The 24324-nt window shown below is 39.4% G+C and overlaps 1 protein-coding gene across 2 annotated transcripts in view; it reads right to left on the reverse strand.

Moving 5' to 3' along the window:
- Positions 1-13869, reverse strand: part of TES (testin LIM domain protein) — a 46820-nt gene extending 32951 nt beyond the window's left edge. The window contains exon 1 of one of the 2 annotated variants that reach the window (XM_058724519.1): positions 13730-13869. In XM_058724519.1, the coding sequence (XP_058580502.1) occupies positions 13730-13756 (27 nt within the window). In that variant the 5' untranslated portion in view covers positions 13757-13869. Of the gene's footprint in view, positions 1-13241; positions 13365-13729 lie in introns of those variants that run through there. The other variant, XM_058724521.1, reaches the window with a different exon arrangement.
- Between the last annotated feature and the right edge of the window lie 10455 nt (positions 13870-24324).

Genomic DNA, 24324 nt, shown 5'->3' on the forward strand with positions numbered 1-24324 from the left:
TTCTTTAGGAGTCACCTGTTACAACAGATGAGTGAGGGCGTGGGGAAGATGACTATGCACTTGTGTTATTTATTGCCACTAGCTGCTTATCTAATCAGAGCACAGGCAGGGAGAGAGCAGTGCAGGTGTGTCCTCCCAGAGCAGAGAAGGGGAGGCTTGTGGCACTGGCTGAGAGCGCCATTCCAGGAGGCTGCCCAGGAAAGCCAGAGGATCCAAGGGAACACGGAAAGTAAAGGCCAGTGGAGAGAAGGCATAGGAATGGCAACGAGGAGTGGGGGAGGATAAAAAGTACAAAATGACAGGATTCGCATTTTCTACTTTTGCCCAGGATTGGCGTCAGGGGCCTTTAGAACAAAAACAAAGTCTAACAGCACAGATTGGGGGCCTCGGAACCTGGGAAAGGCAGGGAGAGATGTAGGAAACCCTAATTCCAGATGCTGCATGCATATTTACTTATTGTCTATAGTCTTTTCACACCATCCCTTACTCTGGAAAAACAAGAGAATTATGTTCATGTGGTGTTCTGTGTAAACATAAGAGCCTTAACTAATTTTTGACCCATTTTTTTCTTTTCTTTTTTAAAAATGTTTATGTATTTTGAAAGAGAGAGTGAGAGTGAGCGAGCATGTGCAGGGGAGGGGTAGAGACAGGGGGAGAGAGAATCCCAAGCAGGCTCCTCACTGTCAGCACAGAGGGGCTCGATCCCACAAACCATGAGATTATGACCTGAGCAGAAATTAAGAATCAGTTGCTTAACTGACTGACCCACCCGGGCACCCCTGACTGGTTTTTGATGTTTGATCCATTAGAGAAATGGTATGGATTCACATGCTTTTTATTTTATAGTTAGACCACAGTCCAAAGATTTCTGCACTACAAAAGGTACACAGACATCATTTTAAATTTGTCTAGGGTTCAGGGTTTTGAAAAAGACCACTTTCAAAACATGCATATACCACCTTTTTACAATTAGGATCAAATGTCAGTTGCAGATGAATTTGTTTCCTTTATCTTGATAAACAGAACAATTAGTAAAGAAATAAAATGTAGATCTGACTATATTAGAAACAGCCTATTCTGAAGTGACCAGTGATGTCAGGGAAGCTACAGTGTCCTGATTCTTTTTTTTTTTTCCACACATACAGAGGGCTATGAAGATAACTCAGAGTGAGAAAGCCTTTTCTAAGACCCTTCCTGTAGCTTTCAGTGTGGGAGGCTGAGAAGACTTACATTCTAACAATAGAGGGTGTGTAAATTATGATTGACTGCCTAGCAGTACTTAAATATACTGGCTTAAAATAACCATTCGTTCTGAAGTTTATGATCATAATATTCTGCTCGTGGCTTTTCCAGTTTGGCACTTTGGACTGGGTTTAGCTGGATGGTTTTTCTAGTCTCAGCGAGGTTCACCGCATCTGCCGTCACTTTTCAGGTCAACTAGGGACAGCTGGCCTAGAGGAGCCTCAGCTGAGATATTTCATCTGTTACATGTGGTCTTTGATCCCCCAGCAGGCTGGGGTAGGCTAGCTCCATAGTAGCAGCAAGGTTCCATGAAAGTAGAAGGAGACAAGGCCTGTTGACGTCCAAGCTTGGAGCACACACAACATCACTGCTACCATACTTTTTTGGCGGCCCAGAGTCAAAGGTAGGAAAATAGATTCCATTTTTTAATGGGAAGTGTTGCAAAGTATTGTGGCTATTTTTGCAATTTATCACAAAATCTCTGAGGAAGATTCTGTTTAGGAAAACATAATACCTAGTCATGTTAAATCAAATGCCCCCTCCTGAGAGCCTCATTGATATAGCTTTGAATCTTTTCTATAGTGACTAGCACATGGTGCCTGCTCAAACAAGTACTAGGAACGATTACTTAAAAAATCTTTACTTTTGGGGTGCCTAGGTGGCTCAGCCAGTTAAGTGCCCAACTTCAGCTCAGGTCATGATCTCACCATTTGTGGGTTCGAGCCATATCAGGCTCTATGCTGACAGCTCTGAGCCTGGAGCCTGCTTCAGATTCTGTATCTCCCTCTCTGCCCCTCCCCCACTCATATTCTGTCATTCTCTCTCTCAAAAATAAATAAACATGAATAAATTTTTTAAAAAATTTTACTTTTAGGGGCGCCTGGGTGGCTCAGTTTGTTAGGCGTCCGACTTCGGCTCAGGTCATGATCTCACGGTCCATGAGTTCGAGCCCCGCGTCAGGCTCTGTGCTGACAGCTCAGAGCCTGGAGCCTGTTTCGGATTCTGTGTCTCCCTCTCTCTCTGACCATCCCCCATTCATGCTCTGTCTCTCTCTGTCTCAAAAAAAATAAATAAATAAACGTTAAAAAATTTACTTTTATTATAAAAATTAAAATCAAAATTTAAAAATTACAAAAAGGAAACAAACTAAATGCAATAATATAATACATCCCAATTATTGAACTTTAGATATTTTTTTGTGTCCAACAAAACACCAAGTATCAATTTTATCCTGAGAGCGTGCTGTCATAAAATTCTTGATGATATATTCAGGTGCTTATTAAATGGTTTGAAGATCTATGCAGGATTTTCTTCCTTCTAGATTGTATTTATTGATAATGATCATGATACATCTATTTATTGTTCAGGCACCATACTTTGTGCTTTAAAATGTTCATTTCAATCATCCTTACACCCCTGTGAGACAGATAATTGTAACCCATTTTCTGATCAAGATCCCGAGGTTTAGAATGTTAAGTAACTTTGCCAAATGCACACAGCTTGTAAGTGCCAGGGCAAAGAACTGAATCCAGGATTGTAAAGCTGATAACCACTGCAATTCGGTTCTCCCAACATTTACTCATTGATGCCAAAGTCTACTTAACTAAAACAAACAAACAAACAAAAAACTGATCAGGGAACATTAACAACATTAATAATTAACACTGATTGGGGCACTGGGTGGCTCAGTTGGTTAAGCATCCAACTTCGGCTCAGGTCATGATTTAACATTTTGAGCCCCACATGCAGGTCTGTGCTAACAGCTCAGAGCTTGGAGCCTGCTTTGGTTTCTGTGTCTCCCTCTCTCTCTGCCCCTCTCTCGCTCACCCTGTCTCTCTCAAGAACAAATAAACACTAAAAAAAAAAATGTTTTTTTAATTAACACTGATAAAGCAATTGCTAACACCATTCTAAGTATTTACAAGATATGCTTTATTTAGTTATACAATAACCCAAAAAGGAAGTAATATCCATGTTTTATAGATAAGCTCTCCTGAAGCCAAGAAAACTAAGAAACTTGTCCAAATTTCTAGGGGACTATCAAATTGGGATTCAAACTTATGTCTGGAGACATCAAAGTCTGTTCTGCTCCCTCTAAAGTCTCTGTGTTCAGTGCAGTGAGCAACAGTGGCCCACAGGATGATCCCATCCTCTGCCTTGACTTCATCTTGATCCAGGAGAAAAGTACTAACAAACAACATCTCTATTGTTTTTCCCTGGGACATCTTAAAAGCAATATGGATATTAAGCCATCAAAATCTGTCTTACCTCCCTCACCTTTCTTTAATTTCTGCCAATTTCTCTTCAGTTAATTTTCTATTCTGCCACCCCTGGCACAGTTTAACACATAGCAACATTTGAACATTTGTGAAATCTATTTTCCATTTGTCACAGTATTTAAAAGGTCAGGATTTGTAGCCACCCCCCCCCTCCTTAAAAACCGTTGGCAACTTGCCATTTTCTAGAAAAAATTAGTTCTATATTTCTTCACATGGAGACCGTATGACTTAGCTGGAGTGAATTTGGAGAGCTCTGAGTCTAAAAGCTAACAGAAGAATGACAAGGATAAAAACAAGGATGCTCAGGGTGCCTAGGTAACTCAGTAGGTTAAGTGTTTGACTTCAGCTCAGGTCATGATCTCACAGTTTGTGAGTTTGCGCCCCACATTGGACTCTGTGGTTACAGCTCAGAGCCTGGAGCCTGCTTCAGGTTCTGTGTCTCCCTCTCACTCTGCCCCTCCTCTGCTAATGCTCTGTCTCTCTCTCTCAAAAATAAATGAGCGTTAAAAAAAATGCTCTAAAAATAAAATAAGGGATACTTCAAGGTTAATTTTCCTTTATAATTTTTCAGAAGAGCCTCTGAAAAATCAGTAGACTGTGATACTGTGTAGACTGCTGATACATGAGGTATCTTCAGAAAAGTATACTTCAGCCTGCAATATTCAACAATCCCACTGTGGTATGTGTGGCGGACTGAAGTAATAATCCCAGTTCTTCATTTCCAGGTATTAAACATTCACACCCCTGCCACAGCCTCATAGTCACTAGACTGGACTTCTCTTCTTGATGTCAGATATGACTGCTGTGGCACAAGCAGATGCTTAAAATGGGTTCCTACAGTTGGGCATGCCCGCTACTGTTCCAGCCTTTTGCTTAAGATATTCAATGATCTAAGGAGGATGAAAGGTCTGTGGAGTCAATGTAGTCCCAACCCACAACTTGGAGCCAAATCCAGACTACACAAAATAGACTCCGGTGTGAAATTTCCTCCTGGACTTCAAGAGATGACATAGTGTAATAAATAAGAATCAGGGCTAGGATAGAGAAATAGATCCTTAGCAGTAGGCGTCTGTACTAGCTCAGTGACACAATTCCCCGATTCAAACCTGTAACCTAGTAGAATTAGAAACCACTGTAGATCATGTACCTTGACTTTATTTTAGAAGAGTCAAACTGAAAATGTTAATGGTATGACTATCAAAGGCTTACTGACTTTTCACAGCTGTGTTCCTTTGGTTCATGCTATTTATTCTTCCTGCAGGGCCTTCTTTGCCTAATGGAACCTTATTTATCCTATAGGAGTTAGTTTGGATGTTGTTTCCTCCATAAAATGCTCCCAAATCCACCCAATTCAAGTTAATTACTTCTGCTTCTGAGACTTCTTACTAGTCGTCTGTATTCCGATTATTGCAGTGCTACTCAAAAATGTGGCAATCTGCAAAGTCTTGGATATCAGTCTGTAAAGAGACATATAAAGAAACTGAAAGTAAGCTATGAGGAATTATTAGCAATTTGACAGAAATTTTATGTCAGATGCCCCTAATAATGTAAAAAAAATTTTTAAATGCTTATTTATTTTTGAGAGAGAAAGAGTGCAAGCAGGGGAGGGGCGGAAAGAGAGGGAGACACAGAATCCAAAGTAGGCTCCAGGCTAGGAGCTTTCAGCCGAGAGCCCGACATGAGGCTCGAACCCACAAACCATGAGATCATGACCTGAGCCAAAGTCAGATGCTTAACCAACTGAGCCACCCAGGTGCCCCTCCCCTTAATAATTTCTTAATTGGCCTTGTATTTGCCTTTTTTTTCTTTTAGTAATTCATTTTTATGGTGTTTTCTTAAAAGTATTGGTCCATGGGGCGCATAGGTGGCTCAGCTGGTTAAGCGTTCGACTCTTGATTTCATGGGTTTGTGAGATGGATCCCTGTGTCGGGCTCACCACTGACAGCAGAGCCTACTTGGGATTCTCTCCCTCTCTCTCTCTGCCCCTCTCTAGCTCATACTTGCATGCTCTCTCTCTCTCTCTCTCTCTCAAAATAAATAAACATTTAAATAATATTGGCCCATGACAGATTCTACAGTGACAGCTATTTTGAGCAACACTGTGTTATAGCACTTCTTTGCTTCTATCCAGTGTTGTAGTTAACTTACATATCTGTCTTACAGATCAGTTTAGTTTGCCTGCCTGCCTTGTTTTATCCACCAAAACTGCTATCACAGTGTTTTGTGGAATATAAAACTCAACAGGTGATATTGATAGAAATGGAATTTACTTTTTGTAATCTTACATTTAAATTGCCCTTTTAATATTCTCTATGAAAAACAAAGGGTAACTTTGTTTTGTTTAACTCCCAATTATTTTTATTGTAGGCCACTACCCCATGAAGGAAGAAATATTCTTTACCTTTACTTTGTGACTCATTCTATCAACACTTTCAGATATCATACTCAGAGAAACAAAAATCCACCTAACATATGCATGATCATTTTGCAATGAAACATGATATCACTTTATCTTCAGTCAAGGGAAGGGCAAATTCACTGTAGCTACACACTTACTAATGGAGTCAGCGCCAAGGCATGTGTGCTGAGCTTTCAGCCTCTTTTTTTGCAAGGCTCACTGTTTAGATAAGAAACTATGCAAACGACAACCTGAACCTCTTTTACAGTTTTGCATGGTGGTCAGAATGTCACAATAATAAGCACAGCTGAATCACTTGTAATCTAAGGACGATCCAGCATTTCAGAGATTTAACATATTCGTATAGCAGTAGTCTTGCTGTCATTTGGCAGATGAGATCTCAGCGGTCCTCGCTGCCTGGCTTTTCATACAGCTCCCCCTTCAAGCCTGGCCCAAACCCAAGCAGTCCTGCATTCTTGCAGAATACCTAAGGACCAGACAAATTGGAAATCTTAAACTATGCTCTTCTCCTTTTTAAAATATGACCAGAATGAAAGTCACAATACCTGGAACCAACCAATTTTTATACCTATGTACTCAGTGTGATAGGAACAAAGAACCTTCCATAGCATGTTCCCCAAATATACTGCATGGGTTTCTTGTGGTTCTTTTTTCAATCACCTTCTGTTCTTTCCTAACATTTTTGTCAGAGGCAATGAGTAGTGATTATAGTGGTTGATGAGAAGGAAGAAAGAGAAAAGCAATTAAGTCATTTTTGGGTCACAGCATGAACTTGCATTAGAAAATTATAATCATGCATACTCTTATCTCCCCAATTCTCTATTATTTAAGTAGGAAGTTGAGTAGATTGGGCACTTAAGAAAAAACAGGTGAAATAACTCTAAATATGACTACAGCTCTTTTACAGGAAAGTCAAAGACTAGAGCTGGATAACTGAAAAGCATAACCTTTACATTTAATCCCCTAATAACAATGTTCAAGGCCAATTTTAATACAAAGAGCAGAGGTGAACTTATCAGTTCACCTTAAATCTTGAAAATGTATGAGGTTTTGAAACCTGTTTTCAATTGGTTAGTTTTTTCTGTTTTCGTCTCCTTGAAAAAGTTGATTTCATAATTCACGATTTATATAACGTTCTCTGAATGTCACCACCCTGTAAAGAGCAAAATAATTTCCTACCATATATTAATGATCTAACGAGAGATTTTTTAAAAAATCATAGTTTCATGGCAGTAGTTACCAAACAAAGGCACAACCAGAAAACAGAACCCAGGAATGACTCTTGTAGGGCATTTGTAACCAGGAAGAACTTAGTTTGTGTAACTTCATAGGCATAAAATTGTAACTAATTATAGCATTGTCCATTCATGAGCTTTTTCACATTCTAACACATAAGAGCTGCTTTCTCATTTATTTTCCATTTGCCAATAAGATAAATAAAGAAGAATTCCTAATTACAAAGTTTACAAGACCAGGAACCGATACTAAGAATTACCACTAAAACTGCACATTCTCTATGTCAGAAATCTAGTGTACTGCTGACCTGTAAGGAGTTCACTAAGGGGTATAATCCCAGTTGTGCTTTTTATCGTTTATTTTGTCATTTACTTTGCTGTCTAATTCCTTTTAGCAGTGTAAATTCTGTGATACAAGATACCATATCTTTTCTGTTCATGCTACACCCACAGAGTCTAGAGCAGTGCTTGACACATAAAATACTAATAATTTTGGAATAAATCATCTTATTTTAGGAGAGAGAACTTTTAAAGACAATAAAAAAATCCATTATTTTTCACTTACCTGTAATTAAATACCAAGGAAAGTGATATATCACATCTAGAATTATTTGATCTATGGTAAAGGAGCAGTTTATTATGCATTTGAAGCTTCCTATTACACATTTAAATCAATCAAATTTAATGTATTCAAATATCTCACAAATATTAAAAAGGCAAATTAAGTAAAAACAAGTTGAAAAATAGCTAAGATTTAAAAAAAATGTTTAATGTATAGGTTTCCTCATGGAATTCACAGAACTACCTAAACATTATACACTGTACTATTTTATTAAAATCACACATATTTATATATTCTTGGCTTGTGTGATTTTTAGGCACCATGGAACTTTGTCTACTTGGTAGGCTACTGCTAATATTTATCACAGTTAAAAAGAATCACAGTTCCCCTATTAATTTTTATAGATATGGAAACTGAGATCCAAAGTGGCCAACATCACAAAACCTAGAGTGGACCAAGATCTACTAACTCAGCTCAGAGTGATTTTATCAACATCACACTGATAAGCAGAAGTGAGAAAGCTGATATACTATATTTCTTTCTATACCCTATAGGCCTTTACATTTACTGGGACTTATTGACCTTTTCTATTTTCTGAATACACTGTGGTAATATGGTTTGAAAAAAATTTATATTCAAATTAGCATGGGGCCAAACTGTATTCCTACTTATAATTCTCAGAAAAAAAGAACATAGGAAGGAGTCCTCTTTTGCCAATTTATCATTCTCTTTCTACTAAGTAGGGCCCTCACAGTAACCCTTGTTGTTCTCTGATGGTCCATGAAGTCAATGCCATGCTCACAATGCTGGTATAATCAATCCTATAGCTCAGGGAGAGCCTCATGAAATCACTGATCATTTTGGTGTTTCCCATTGCTTCTTAAAAGATCTTCTTGAATCAAGAATGGGAAATTTAAAACAATGACAACAACAACAACAACATTCTTAGCTCTCTGGTCTGCTGTGCCAGTGGCCCTCTGAGCACTTTGCTACTAGGGGATAGAAAGGTTTAGCCTACCATACTATAAGTAAGGCTTTCTATCACCTCAGATATTCAGCAGGGAGAACGGACTCTTCTACAGCCCATCCCATGAGTGCTTCTATACAGTTCCAGATGTCACTGAAATCCCAAAGCAGAGAGTCAAATGCAGGGTTACTGTTGTTCAAGGACCATATTAAGCTACTAGGAGAAGTTGGAAGAATCCTAGAGGATACAGTCCAGAATATGATTGGCACTTGTAAAATTTCTTTGTAAAAGTCTCCAAGAAGTCCCTTTTTACAATACTTTTACTTTATTTGGGCTTTGTCTTTGTCCAAAGAAGGTCTATGACAAATTACACGAAAGGGCAAACATATAACACAGATAAAGTATAAATAAATATAGAAAACCAGTAGGGTGGTAATTTTATTGGAATAGAAAACACTTCTTCCAAATAATTCCTTTAAACAAAAATGTTGAAATGTGTTTTAGGTTATTCCTCTTTTTATATAAGGGTAATTCATTCAGCATATATTTAGCAAACAAGGCAAGTATATAAGAGGACTCAAGGGCTAGAGGGCATGATGCAGGAGCATGGGTTCTGAAGACTATAGTTCAAGATCATACTTAGGTTCATCTGAAACTGCCAGAACCTATCTACACCTGTTTCTTTATCCTTAAAATGAGGCTAAGGTCTACTTCACAAGATTGCTTTAAACAACAAACAAAACTATACAAGCGTAAATAGAATAAGAATTCATTGCCCAAGCTTGAAATTTAGGAAAGAAGAAAATCATAATCTAGAAGAAGAAACGAATGAGGGTACTAAGAGTTACAGAGAACAAGCTTTGGGAATTCAGAAGAAAGATTTTGCATCTAGCTAGAACAAGAAGAAAGATTTTCTGGAGGATAGCATGTGGGGTGGGGGGAGAAGGGGAGTGTCTTGAAGGATGAGTAATATTTAGTATTGTAGATGAGAAAGCGAAGTCAAGGAGTAAGGTGATGGGACATGGTAACAGCCAGCAGAGATATAAATCCCCAATTCTACTTCATAGGATAGCACAAAGGAACAAAATCAATAGAAAGCCTACTACAGTTCTATTCAAACCAATATTCAGGGCAAGTTAGAGAAAGTGACTTTTCATATCCAATTAATGTAATGAATCACACCATGGGTTAGAAGAGATAAAAGCCCAGCTGAGGACCACTTCACTTTCTTCTATACTCGTTCTGAGGGACAGAGTAACTGCCTCTAAGGCAAAGCCCTGGCAGTACCTTGCCCTCCCATTACCCCCAGCTTTGCCAATGATTCTCACAGCAAGGATGGCTTCAAGCCGAGAATCCAACTGTAGATTTGAACATCCAGGTCACCGTTTACTTACCTTTTCTACTTCAATCAAGGGCCACCTATGAGAAAAGTCTCATTCTAATTCCTAATGGAAATAATCTTTGTGGTTCAGTAGTCTTGCCAACTGCCATCGTGTGGTTTTACTATTTTTCTTTGGCTAATGACAGAAGCTTTTAAAACAAGTTTGGGTGCTGAGAAAGGGGATTTTTAGTGACCTGTAATTGTTAAAGTGCATCTCATCTTTTTTTTAAAATAAAATTAAAGAAACAAAGAAGAGAGTCCTAAGAAAAACAGGTATGGTGTTAGGAAGGATCAAAAGACAAAGGTTAGAAAAGGAGGTGAAAACTAAGATGTAAAATTAAAAGCCCTGCAGCAATTCCAGGCAGCATAAGGGAAATTATTGGAGTTCTCTTTCTCTCTGGTATGTTTTTAAAGGGAAAAAAGTGATTCTCATGGGAGAGTAACATAGCAAAGAAAGAGGAAAACAGCTGGCTCTGGGCCATGATTTACCATTCACCACAAAATGAGACTCTGTTTCTGCTTCTCAAAGGCCATTGTTTTTTCCAAGCAGACACAGGCTCTACTCACACGAAGTCAATTATAATGAAGAGACATAAGACATAAGGAAGAGATCTAGCTAGACAAATAACTTAGAAGCAGGGCACAGACATAAGGAAGTCAAATTCTACTCCAAAATATTATTAAAACAAAAACTCTGTACAACCAAACTAGCTCTACATCCTAGCAACAGCTCGCCTGCTTCAAACAAAGCAAAATATAGCAAAATCTAATTATAAAAATCCTTTGTCTTTGGGATGGTGGGACTGGTAATTAATACAAATCTGGGCAAATGATGTGGACACCAAGTTCTTCTTTTATAAACCAAGAATCCTGTAATAGTATCATCTGCCTAAGTTTTTGTGGAATCAAGACAACCCTTTTTAATTCTTTTTATACAAAATGTTAATGGGGAAAAAAAGGTAACATTTTTCATATGCCTGGGGAAAATTCCTTATGAAATCAACAGTATAAGGGTTTTAGAGAGAAAAAAATACCACGTATCTTAAAACAGATGTCAAGTTTAGTTTTATTTAAGTGGTTGTGTCTTTGTTTTAACTTCCAACCTGACTTTTTTTAAAAGTCTCTTCAAACTATTACTTTATTTTGTACACCCAAGCCAAAAAGAAGGGAGACTTGAGAACTAGGTGGCAAAACAGGGTGAGAAGGCTCTGCTAGTAGATCAGAGATAATCTTGTAATGTTTCCTTCCAGAATGTTAGAGAACAATTTCTAAAGGCAATGCAAGTCTCTTTTTGAGATTATGGCTACAGTTATGAATTGTATTGCTAGGATCGCCAAACTCTGTACTGGGAAACTTTTGTCGAATCCACAGGATATCAAGTCTGTCAAGGGTCCTACAAAGGCACAGAGAGGGTAGGGCTGGTGGTCAAATTGGACATTTTGGGGTCTTTTAATAGTTTCCAATTTATGGGTTGAGGACTCTTCCCTGAGAATCAGCAGTGATGACAAGGTAGTGAAACAAGGATTTGTTACCATCATGGCATTGTAAGAGCTTTAAATTTATAGAACCTTTTTTGCTTTGGGGTGGAGGAAGGAGAAGAGGAGGATTAGAGAAAAGGATAAGGTTCTTGGTTGAAAAGGTTACACCACATATCAAAGGGCATTTTTTATCATAATCCACATTTTGCAACTAAGGAAATTGTTTCTAAATAATGTCTGGATGTTTTCCTTGTAAGGACACTAATTCTTAACTTTGGACTTTCTCCCTCAGAATTACTTCCTCTTTGTCCCAATTAATTTCAAAATCACTTTTAAATGTTGACTCCTCCTCCCCGTTTTAAGTACATATCCTTTTCCAGAGCACAAGGTATGGAGTTCCCATATACCTCCCTATACCTACCCCCCCAAATCCTCCTGCTGTACTAATATCCCACACCAAAGTGGTACCTTTGTTACAAACCAATGAACCTACAGTGACACATCATTATCCCCCAAAGTTCAGAGTTTATATTAGGGTTCACGCTTGGTGTTGTTCATTCTATGCATTTTTACAAATATATAATGACATGTATCAACCATGGAGGTGGTGTACAGAATAGTCTCATTACCCTAAAAAGAATCCTCTGTGCTTCACCTATTCAGCCCTCCCTCCCAAAAGGATGCCGAATTTTTAAAAAGTAGTTTTTGTACCAATATTTATAAGCACAGTCAAGACCCCACCTCAAATTTTAGACATGAGTAGTTCTTACCCACTTGAAAAAATAAGCAGTGTTCATCAACAGAACGCTAACTAAGCAGCAAACAAAATGCTTTTCTAGTGGCAAGCAAGATTAACAAAAAATATTAGTGTCATTTAAAAGTGAAGAATAAGACACCAAACAGGAAGAGAATAGAGGGCAGTCACATTAATAATTTACATTATGTTTTCCTGTCCTTATATTCCTTTTTGAGGGCTGGTTCTAGTCCTAAGTGATGAACTGTTTTTCTACTGCAAGTTTTCATTTTGCAACATCTTCCTAACCTAATATTTTGCATTTGACTACATTTTCAAAAATCCATTTCTGGCAATGAAACAGAATTAATGCTCAAGTCAGGAACTTTGTTTTTAGAAGATGAAATAATGCAATATTGACAACCACAGTGGGCAAGAGAAGCAAATTCAGTTCTTTTTCCCCCCTTCCTCTCACTCTGCAGAACTTCCTTCCCTATTTGATAAAGGGCAGCTAGCTTAAATTTACCGCAAAGTAAACAGGACCAATTCTCTGGAACCAGACCTTTCACAAAGAATGTTACACTGGAATGTGACATCAGCATTCCTTCTGAGTCACAGTTTGGTGCCCACCCTTTTCTCCCAGGAGACGTGAAGCTCCCATAACAGGGAGCAGCTCAGGTAGGGCTGTGGATCATGAAGTCCCAGGGGCGGCAGAAGGGGCGCGGTGGACAGCCTTGCGGAAACGTCTCCTTATGCTAAACCAGTAGTGACAATCTCTCCTTAGGGGCTAGCTGCCAAAATGGAAGAACATTTTCTTTGAGAGATAAAGCACTAAGAGGGAGGCAGTGCTTTAGAAGTCAATAATGAACAAAAAAAGAAAAAAAATCACTTGTCACGTTATCACTAGCCTCGAGTAGGAAGGAAATGCATGAAATCAGCACTCACTTTTGAGAGACACACTCCGCCAAGATGGGAGGGAAGGAGGTCTGAACTGTCAAAGTCACATCAGTGCTCCTAAACCACAAAGGCTTAATAAAGTTGAACTTCCTGAGACAGGAAGAAGTGTCATGATCTCGCCCGAACTTGCCCTGCCCTCATCCTTTTTTTTTTTAGGTAGGCACAGGCGCAGCTGAAACAGACTAAAGGAAAGTTTCAAACACCTTCAACCGTTGGACTTGGTTAGACTGGAAGAAATGTCCCGCGCCCGGTCTAGCTCTCGCGCCGGACTCTCTGTCGCTCCCGGATTTCAGGAGTTAGTGGGGCTGCCAGGCACCCCCGCTGCCTGCGGGAGAGACCGGCACCTGGGCCAGCCCACAGGGGACCCGGAGCCAGCTCGCGCCGGGCAGCCCGTGCACCCCACCCGCTGCCCGCAGCCAGGGGGCGGCACCCTGCGCAGGTGAAGCGGCTGCTGCCCGCCTTCCGCGCCCCCCTACCTTCTTCACTTTGGCCTCCAGATCCATGTTTGTGTGTCAAAGGAGGTCCTCCTCCTGTCCGCGATCTCACTCCCAGGATCGCCTGGCCTCTGGCTCCGCTTCGGGTACTGGGGGAGGATCTGCAGGGACTCCAGTTACCGGAGCCGCTCCACCGGCTCCGTCAAACTTCCGCTGCCCAGTCCTCCGCAGCCTTCCTGCTGCGGGACCCGGGAACAAAGAGGCCCAGGCAGCCAATGGCAGCCGGGCACTGCCGGGCGGCCGCCAATCACCGAGCGCCGCACGCACCTTCGCAGCCAAGCTGGTCGCAGGCAAGGTGAGGGGCGGGGCCGAGTTCGGGAAACTCAGACCTGGTCTCTGTGGGTGCATTGAGCTTCTGCAGATTCTCTCGCAAAGGAATTGGGGTCCACCCAGCCCCTAGCTGAAGATGAGGAAGACCCCTTTCCATTCTGGCAGCTTGTACCTGTGTTTGCCTGAGACCTTAGATATGTGTCCTGGGGAGTACTTATCTCACTGTTAGCTTCTTGGTTTATTTTTGGGAGCAAAGAGAAAGACAAGAGATAGTGGAGACTTTTAGGGATTTCTGTGATGGGCGTTGCACCCTAATTTCGCTATTGAGTTGTAGAGGTGACCATGTCTCAAATGCTTTTGTCCATAACCCCAAGCACTGGCAAAGAACTTCATCTCACAGCCCTGATCTATAAACAGAATTGTATGTATGTTTTCCTAGCATTCAATTGTTCAAAAACAAGGATGATGTGAATCGCTTCAGAGACAGGTTGTGCCATTCCTTTGGAAGTAGAGGTTTGCCCTTTGTCCCTGCTACCTGAAATGGTGTGAGGCTGCTCATGTTCTCAGGCCTTGATGAAGTTTCATAGGCATAGCAAGCAGCACTAGAGCAGCAGAGCTATTTCTTGGCCTCATGCCAGAGTGATCACAATGAATACCATCGGATTGGTGGGTCTGGAAAGGAGCCTAGGGATTACTGAGTATAGCTTTCTAATTGTTCTGGGAACTGAGGACCACAGAGGCCTAAGGATCTGCCCAAGTTCTTAGTGTCTTGGAGGCAGAGCTAGTGCTCATGAGTCTAAGCAATGCCTCCAGCATGTTTGGCAGCATAAACGCAGTATGCTAAGTAAAAGACAAGAGCCCATTTCTTTTTCAGTTTGTGGTAATGACAAAAAATTATAAAGTGCAGACAAAAGGTGACCTAACCGAGCATCTATTTTTAAAAAGAAAAATTCCCCCAAATGTAGGTATCTGGGTACAGATGTCTTTTCCTTTGCTCTGAAAATTTGGTATGGAAAACACCCAAAACTCATTTTAGCCAACACTCTGAAACCTTTACTTACTTGGCTATTTGTTAACATTGTTCAACAGAGCATTGATGTATAATGTGTATGTTTTCCTTACCCTATTAATAAACTAAAGTGGAATGACCAAAATGATTTGTGAATATTTCATTCTAACTCAGTTCAAGTAAAACTTTTCCATCCCGCTTCCCAAACCATCCTAAAATATTTGGGCCTTTACAAAGTGTACTTGGTATAAGCTCCCTGAACATGAAGCTTAGCTATGACAAGGCAATTTGGTCTCTTTCTGGGAGCTTACCAGATGGAAAATGTCCAATAAAACAGTTTAAATAAGACATCAAACAAATGTCATGACATAAGCCCATTTGGGTCCTATTTGGTGAGATTTCGGAGGTGACACTAAGGAAAGATCTGAAGACTTTTTTTTTTTTTTTCCTAACCATCGAATTCTGCCTTCTCTCTCTCTTTCTTCCCAACCCTCCAAGGTCATTTTGTGTTTGTATTATTAGCAAGGATGGAAGTTGATTTCCATCTGGAATCTACTGTGCCAATATTATAGAAGATAAAATTGAAGTGGATAGGCATTAATTTAGGAGGATTATATTGTGAGTCCTTATTTAGCAATTCAAGTGTTAAGCTAGAGAAGGAGTTAGAACTGGCACTGTTTACTAGACATAATTGATGACAGAGAAATCAGTAGAGGACAGCACACATGTTTCTGGTTTGATCACCTATGTAGATGTTTCAGGAAAAGATAAAATATAGGATGAAGGGCAGGATTTTGTTTAGTTGTACTTTCATTTGGGGATGGTGGAGATAAGTTCCATTCTGAATATATTGGGTTTGAGGTTGGGATGTTGAAGTGAAGTATCCAAAGAGAAATCTTGGAGATAAGAGCTGGACTGAAATGGTGATTTAGAACTCAGCATCCTACGCAGTTAAATGATCTGAAAGCCATGGATAGAGTAAGATCAGCATAGGAGATTGCAAAATAAAAGACAGTATCAACGAATACAATTGAGCAAAGCTGAGAAACAGAATCATAGAAAGGAGATGAGAGCCAGTTAGAGTGTAAGAAGAAAAGATTTTCAAGTAGAGTTTCAGCAACCAAGATGGGAAATTCAAGAAGGAATTAGTCAACAATGTCAAATTATAGAGAAGGGTTGAATCCCCATTGGATTTAACAAAAAGGAAATCATTGGTAAACTTGGGAAATGCTAGCTATATCCCACTTGAAATAGGATGAGGGCCAAAATAAGGCAGTAGCAATGGTTATGGAGAATTGGAAGGAATAATCAATGATACTAAGGAGGTAGAAAATATTGGAAAATGGGGCGCCTGGGTGGCGCAGTCGGTTAAGCGTCCGACTTCAGCCAGGTCACAATCTCGCGGTCCGTGAGTTCGAGCCCCGCGTCGGGCTCTGGGCTGATGGCTCGGAGCCTGGAGCCTGTTTCCGATTCTGTGTCTCCCTCTCTCTCTGCCCCTCCCCCGTTCATGCTCTGTCTCTCTCTGTCCCAAAAATAAATAAAAAACGTTGAAAAAAAAAAAAAAGAAAATATTGGAATTGATTGGTTTGAAAAGAGGGAAGATAAGAATTCCAGAATGACTCTTAGGAATGTATTTTAGGTGAATGGTGTGGTAGATATAACTCACTCCATAAGGTAAGAAACAGAAGAGAAGGAAGATTGAGAAAGATAATGGATTTAGTTTTGAATGTGTTGATTTTTTGAGGGCAGTTGGATTGAGTCTGGGGGTCCAAAGAAAGATGTGGGCTACAGATCCAGATGGCTGATCATAAATACACAGGTACATGCACATACATATACACATATACATATATGCCTATAAATAAGCACACACAGTAAACATTCTAGAAACACTAGGGAAAGGAAAGTTTCTACATAAGTGAGGTAAAATTTCTAGATACAGTTGATTATACCTATCTCCTCATTTATTAATGTTGTCCCAGAAGTCCTCTTTAGAAATGTTAATCGTCTATTAACATGTGTTAGAGGAACTCCTGTGCTCCTGAGATACCTATTATTGCTCATTAGCAGCTTGTACAGGATTACACATTGTTCTGTAGGGATATACCAACATCTCTCAGAAAAAACTATTCCCTGTAGGATTTTTTTTTACATTGACCAAACATTGGGCATTGGCTAAGTTAGTAATGGATGATCCATATGATAGATTTCTTATAGGTTCTACATGATAATACTTAAGAATTTTTGTAATAATGAACAATTATTATGAGAACCAAAAAAATAGGGTTATATATACACTATACTCACAACTATGCAAAAATACCTTGAACAGAAAAGGAACATGAGGAAAATCCCCTAAAATGTCAGTAGTGTTTGTCTTTGATTGGTGAGTCCATGGGGATTCCTTTCTTCCTTAAAAAAAAAATTCCATGATGAGCATGACATATTTCTTAATGGAAAAAACCTTATTTAAAAATACGTTATTAAAAGCATTTTAGGAAGATGGAACAGTGGAAGCATAATTTTCAATCTCTCTGAAAACCCACATTAAAAAACAAAACAAAAAACCCAACTAGTTAGCAAAACCAAAAGCCTACAGACAACCTTTACAATAAAACTAGGTGATAAGGTATCAGCAAAATAAAGCAGTCAGGACAAACCACCAAGAGCCAGAAGACATGTATGTATAAACAGGTCTGTGGGGTGGAGGGAGGGAAGCAAGAGGGTAGTGTCTTATAGACAGAAGAATTCAAGATGTTCTCCCCCAGTTATTCATTTGAAAACATGGCAGGCCTATTATAACAGCAACTGACACAGTAAGAGTGATTAGAGGGGCTGATGCAGTCTCACCCTTGTAAGATTTCAAAACTGACCCTCCAAGGCTCCCTTATAGAAAGACTCACGATAAGACACTGCATTGAGGGAAATCAAAATTGAGTGGAACAGGGCAGAACAGATATAGGAAAGTAAAAGGCTAGAGGAGCACTCTCTAATATGGTAGCCAGTAACCACATGTGGTTTAATTAATTTAATTAACTAACATTAATTAAAATTTAAAATTCAGCTTCTTGGTCACACTAACCATATGTTAGATGCCCAACATCCAGAGAGGGGAACAGAATCAAGAAATCCCAAAAGCACTGCTGTATTTTTTAACACTTCATAAAAATGAGGAAAGATGGAGCTCTCTGAATTGGGACATAATTTTCTGAACCCTGCCTCATTGTAGAAGTTTAGGAAAATTAATATCACATAAAAACGAGCAACAGTAAATTATCAAGGTCGAATTCAATACAACGTTATCATAAGAAAAAAGAGAAAATGAAGCAGAATAACTTCCCTACCAATAATGAGGGAACATCAGAAAGATGTGTCCACGAAACAGAACACAACTGTAAGCTATTATTTTAAAACAAGCTAAAAGACATTAAAAAGTTAACACATGTCAGGAAAGAGACACACAAAGGAGAATTAGAAAAACTCAGAAGAGAGGTGATTAGAACTCAGAAAGGAGTTAGAAATGAAGAAAATAATGTTACATAAAGACTAAGCAGAAAAGAATACAAAGGCAAAACTGATGATACCTAAGAAAAATAGGTAAAAAAAAAGAATTTTTATTTCTAAAAAATCAAAAGGAAATGAAGAAAAAAAGAGAAAATATTCTAGAGACAGTAACAAACTGTAATTGAGGAAACTTTCCTAAATTAAGAAATATATATTTGGAACTGGATACTGACAGATCATACTGTACCCCTGAATTAACTCAAAATAACTGACACTAAGACATATTTTTGTAAAATTACTAGACTTTGAAGAATAGTGAGAAAAAATTCCTTGGGATATGTAGATTTAAAAAGCACAGGACTTACAAGGAGAAGAAAATTATATTATCATCAGAATTCTTCTATAGAAATCTAGATCAGAAGAAACAGTAACATATTAAAGATATTCCAGAAAGATTGTGTGAGCCAAGGATTGTATATGAAGTGACTTTCAAGTTTAAAGGTCACAAACTTATTAACATAGAACCTAGGAAATGTAGTTCTCATGAACCCTTCCGGAGGAATCTTCACATGGCTATTTTCTGTGTGTGTGCGTGTGTGTGTGTGTGTGTGTGTGTACCTCACTCTTCTTTCTTTTGTGAAGTCATTGGATTTAGGGCCCACCCTGATCAAATATGATTTCATGTTGACTAATTACAGATGCAAAAATCTTATTTCCAAATAAGATCACATTCTGAGGTTTCAGGTGGATATGAATTTTGGAGGCACACTATTTGACCTACTAAGGTGGGGAACAAAAGCAACAGGCCACAATAAAACTCCTACTTGGAAAACAAACAAACAAAATCTATCTGTGGCCATTGTTCCACAGCAAATACTATTCCTGCAGAAGTGGGAATACAATGATTTTACTGTTAGCAACTTTAAGTTTACTTGCATTTCAGATACAGTGGATTATTGCTTCTGGGAGGCTCTTCCTTATCCATTGTCCCCTAAGGTGAAATTCTTAAAAGGCATTGTTTAAGATATTCTTTCTGGAGAGCTGTCCTACCATAAGAGCACCTTTGTGGAGGATTGGAGTATTTAGGACAACATAAGGGAAGGAGTGATAGGGCCCTTTTGTCAGACTTATTTCAGGGGAACTTTAAATCAGTATTTCTCAATCATGATACCAATGACATTTGGGGCCAGATAATTCTTTGTTGAAGGGGGCTGTCCTGTGTATTGCAGAATGTTTAACACTATTCCAGGTCTTGACCTACTAGATGCTAGTACCACCCTGCCCCAGTTGTGACAACCAAAAATGTCTCCAGATATTGCCAAATGTCTTATGTGGAGCTAAATCATTCTCAGTTGAGAACCATTTCTTTCAGTGATTCCAGAAATCTATTATTTACTGTTGTACAACAAGCCACCCCAAAACTTACTGGCTTCAAACAATAAAAAAAAAACATTTATTTTGTTTACAAATCTACAGTTTGAGCAGGAAAGGCAAGGGTCCTTTGTCTCTGCTGCATATGACGTCAGCTGAGATGGCTGAACTGGGGCACTGCAAGATGGCTTCACATGACTGGCGTGTTGGTGCTGGCTGTCAGCTGGGACCTCAAAGACATTTGTTGGTGGGAGGCCCCAGTTCCTCTCTAGCTAGGCCTCTCTCAGCTGCTTGGATTTCTTTACAATATATTGGCTGGGTTTCAAAAACTCATGTGTGGAATCTAAAAAACAAATAAATGAATAAAGAAGCAAAAGGGAGAATCAGAACAATAAATACCGAGGGAAGGAGGATGGAGGGTGGGTAAAATGGGTGAAGGGAGTAGGAGATACAGGCTTCCAGTTATGGAGTGAATAAGTCATGGAGATAAATGTACAGCATAGGGAATGTAGTCAGTGCTATTGCAATAGTGGTGTATGATGACAGATGGTACCTACACTTGTGGTTAGCACAGCATAGTATATGAAAAAGTTGAACCATTTTGTTGTATATCTGAAATGAATGTAATGCTACGTGTCAACCATACTCAAATTAAAAAACTAAAAATAAATCAACAGCAACAAAAGCACCACCAACAACAAAAGCAAGTGTTCTAGGAGAGTGAAGTGGAATTTACAGCTTTTTAATGATCTGGCTTGGAAAGTCATACAGTATCATTTCCATCATGTTCTATTGTTTGAGATAGTTGCAAAGATCTGCCTTTAGTTTAATAGCAGGAGACATAGACCCCACCTTGATAAGAGGAGTGTCAAAATCACAGTTTAAGAAGAGTACGTGGGATGGGAAATCTTGTTGCAATCTTTGGAAAATATAATCTTCTACCACCTACCCTATTGTCACAAAAATTCACATCCCTTCCACATGCCAAATATAATTATTTCACCATCTAAGATCTTCAAGGCTCCTCAGTTCGAAGTCTAGTATCTGGTTTAGTCTAAACCAAGTCCAGGTGTGGATGATGCTCCGCAGGTGTGGTTAAATGATTATAGCTCTTTGAATACTATTCTTGTTCTGAAAGACTCTGGACTAACGAAACAAGTTATCTGTCTCTCACACATACGCAATATATAGTTGGGCAGTCCTAGAATATCTGCTATAGACAATTCTTTTAAAAAATGGTTAAAACAGAAAGCACATAAACAGGCCCTGTTCCATAGCAATTCTGAAAGTCAGCTAGTCATGTGTTGTTACTTTCTTGATTAGGACTCATTTCTACTTGTTATTCTTCGCAGATCTTGGCTCCAACTTCTGAGATCTTGGTCCTGCTCGCTGAATCATTCTTCCTTTTCCATTAAAACTAATTCATGTTTGCTTCTGTGTCATTTTCACAACCTGCTCCCTACATGCAAAAGTTGGAAGTCCAAAGCCCTTTTTGCATTTTGTACTCACACTGTCCCTTTGAGCCCAGGCTTTTATAACTTGGAAACCAAGGGTTTAGGGATTCTCTCCTAGCATCCAGTTAGAGTCAGTCTTATTTTTGGAATGTGCAGGGTTTGAACAACTCAGGTCTGCAGGATTATCCCTCTACTCAGCACAAGGCTAGTTCAGAGAGATGTCATGCATTTCCACTTTGTTCTTTGCCATCTTAGAATTCAGCTATCATGCTGTGAGGAAGTTCAAACTGGTCCTGAAGAAAAAACACATGGACAGCACATACATAGATATTTTTAATGACAGTTCTGCTCAAAGCTATCATCAACCAAACACACTGAAGCATTTCCAGAGGGTTTTGACCCCAAGCCATTTTGTAACTCCCAACCTTCAATGCTTCCAGCTAAAGCCCCAGGTATCATGGAACAAGAGTCTCCCATTATTATCTTTCCAAATTCCTGGCCCACACAATTTCTAAACCTACTAAAATGACAGTTTTATGCCAATAGCTGTGGGGTGGTGTGTTATTAAACAACAAATACCACATCTGCTTTTGAGTAGGGTGCTGCTAAAAAATCAATAACAACAACAAACAATAAAAACCCAAACTATGTGGCGTTGGCTTTGGGCAGAAGTGAGAAGAAATTCAAAGGGACTTGAGGATACTACTTGAAAATCTAATGGGCTTCTAGGAGACAGTAGAAATTAAAGGACTTTAAGAAGGCCATCAGCAAGGGCTTAAAGAAAAGTTTGCAAATCTTACTAGAAGCTGGAGAAGAGGGAGAAATTGTTAAGTAGTAATAGACAATTTGCCAAAACTGTTGTCTGAAGTAATGCATAAAATAGAAAATACCTAGAACTTGGTGACTGCAGAATACTGAAAGTGCCACCTGGCTTCTTTTTACTGCCTACGGTAAAATATGAGAGGGGAGATGAACTAAAGAGACACTGTTGCTTTAAAAAGGACTGGTACTTCCTAGGTTAAAAAGTAAAACTGTTTCTTGTATCCAGCATTTCCATATGGCAAATGATTTTTAAATTGAGAATTAAGAGAAGACTTCTAGAAAAAAGATCAAATCCCCAATGGTGTGTAGGAACCTTTGTTAAGACCTGACAGAGTGATTCATATATAACCTTTTACAGAAGAAGGCCCCCTAAGGATCTTAAGATTATGGTTCATAAATCTTCTGTTCCATTATGTCTGGAGCTTCTGCTGGAAGACCTGAAAACCTCGGGGTGACTCAATGGTTGGGAGCTACAATCATCTGAAGTTACCTTCATCTGTCTGGTTGGTGATGGCCATTGAAAAGGACTATCAGCAGGAGCATCTACAAATGGCTTCTCCATGTATTCTTTCAGCATAGGTTAGTTTGAAAGGCTTCACATATGGAATCTGGGTTCCAAGAATAAATATCCCAAGAGAACAGGGTGGAAGTGAATAGCATTTTCTGGACTAGCCTCATAAGTCTCATGGCATAACTATGATTAAATTCTGTTGGTTAAGGTAGTCACAAAGGTGGACAAGGTGGACAAAAGTGGACAAAGGTCCACTCAGGATCAAGGGGATATAGACCTCACTATGCAATAGGAAGAATGTCAATATCACATAGTAAGAATGTAGCATGGAAGATATTTTTGTGGCCATCTTTGGAAAATACAATCTGCTATATTTGTCATGTAAAATTTTTGTATCTCTAGCCTATAGGCACAGATTTTAATCCTTAGCAACCAGTTTGAATCTTTACCCGCTCTATCCTCAATTTAATTGCCCTTTCTGGGCCACTGTCTTAGAATAGCCAGAGATAGTAAAATCTTCACCCTGTCGCTGGGCTGGTTCCACGTTACTGTATTTTGAAATGAACATTTTTGGGGGCACCTGGGTGGCGTAGTTGGTTAAACATCCAACTCTTGATCTTGGCTCAGGTCATGATCTCACGGTTTGTGGCTTCGAGGCCTGCATTGGGCTCTGCACTGATGGTGTGGAACCTACTTGGGATTCTGTCTCTCCTTCTCTCTGCCCCTCCCCCATTTGTTCCCTCTCTTTCTCCCTCTCTCTCTCCCTCTCTCTCAAAATAAATACATAAACTTAAAAACATTAAAAAAAGAAAAAGAAATGAGCACTTTGAAGAGACAGTTAGGCAGGGAGTACACAGCAGATCATTTGGTGAATCATGGGAGATTAAACCTCCCCCTTTTCTCTGACTCCTCTAAAAGCACCACTCCAAGCCAACAAACTATTTAGTAAAAGACAAAATGTTCGGTCTTCATTAACCGCAAAACATGATTTTTTGACCTTCAAGTACATTAGATTTCTGGCCACTGGTGGAAAGGGCTTCTCTTAACAAAACTGTTGCTTGATCCCAGTGGACCTTTTCCTGTTAGATGAGCCAGCTTGAATCTTAGCTTGTTTCTGTCTTGTAACTTATTGGAGGCTGTAAGAAGTCACCAACACCCTCCAATACCCTGACATTTGCTATGTAATCCTCCTAAGTAACAGCTTTGGTGTACATGGCCTGTGTCCTAACAGAAAACTGGAAAGAAGAATTTAACCAAATCTCTCTTTTTTAAAAGTTTATTTAAAGTTTGAGAGAGAGAGAGAGAGAGAGAGAGAGAGAGAGAGAAAGCAGGGAAAGGGCAGAGAGAGAGGGAGAGAGAATCCCAAGCAGGCTCCTCACTGTCAGGGCAGAGCACAAAGCCAGGGATCATGACATGAGCTGAAATCAAGAGTTGAATGCTTAGCAGACTGAGCCACCCAGGCGCCCCTAACTAAGTCTCTTAATATCATTTTCAAAGGATTGCTATCTCATCATAGCATCCCTTGTCCAGCAGAATCACATTTTAAGGTTTTCCTTTGCAATACCACACTTTTGGATAGTAGCTTCCCAGTGTCTTGTCATTTTCTGGTTGCATATGACAGAAACACAATCTGACT

Source organism: Neofelis nebulosa, chromosome 4 (genome assembly GCF_028018385.1).
Source record: "Neofelis nebulosa isolate mNeoNeb1 chromosome 4, mNeoNeb1.pri, whole genome shotgun sequence".
Classification (NCBI taxonomy): Eukaryota; Metazoa; Chordata; class Mammalia; order Carnivora; family Felidae; genus Neofelis; species Neofelis nebulosa.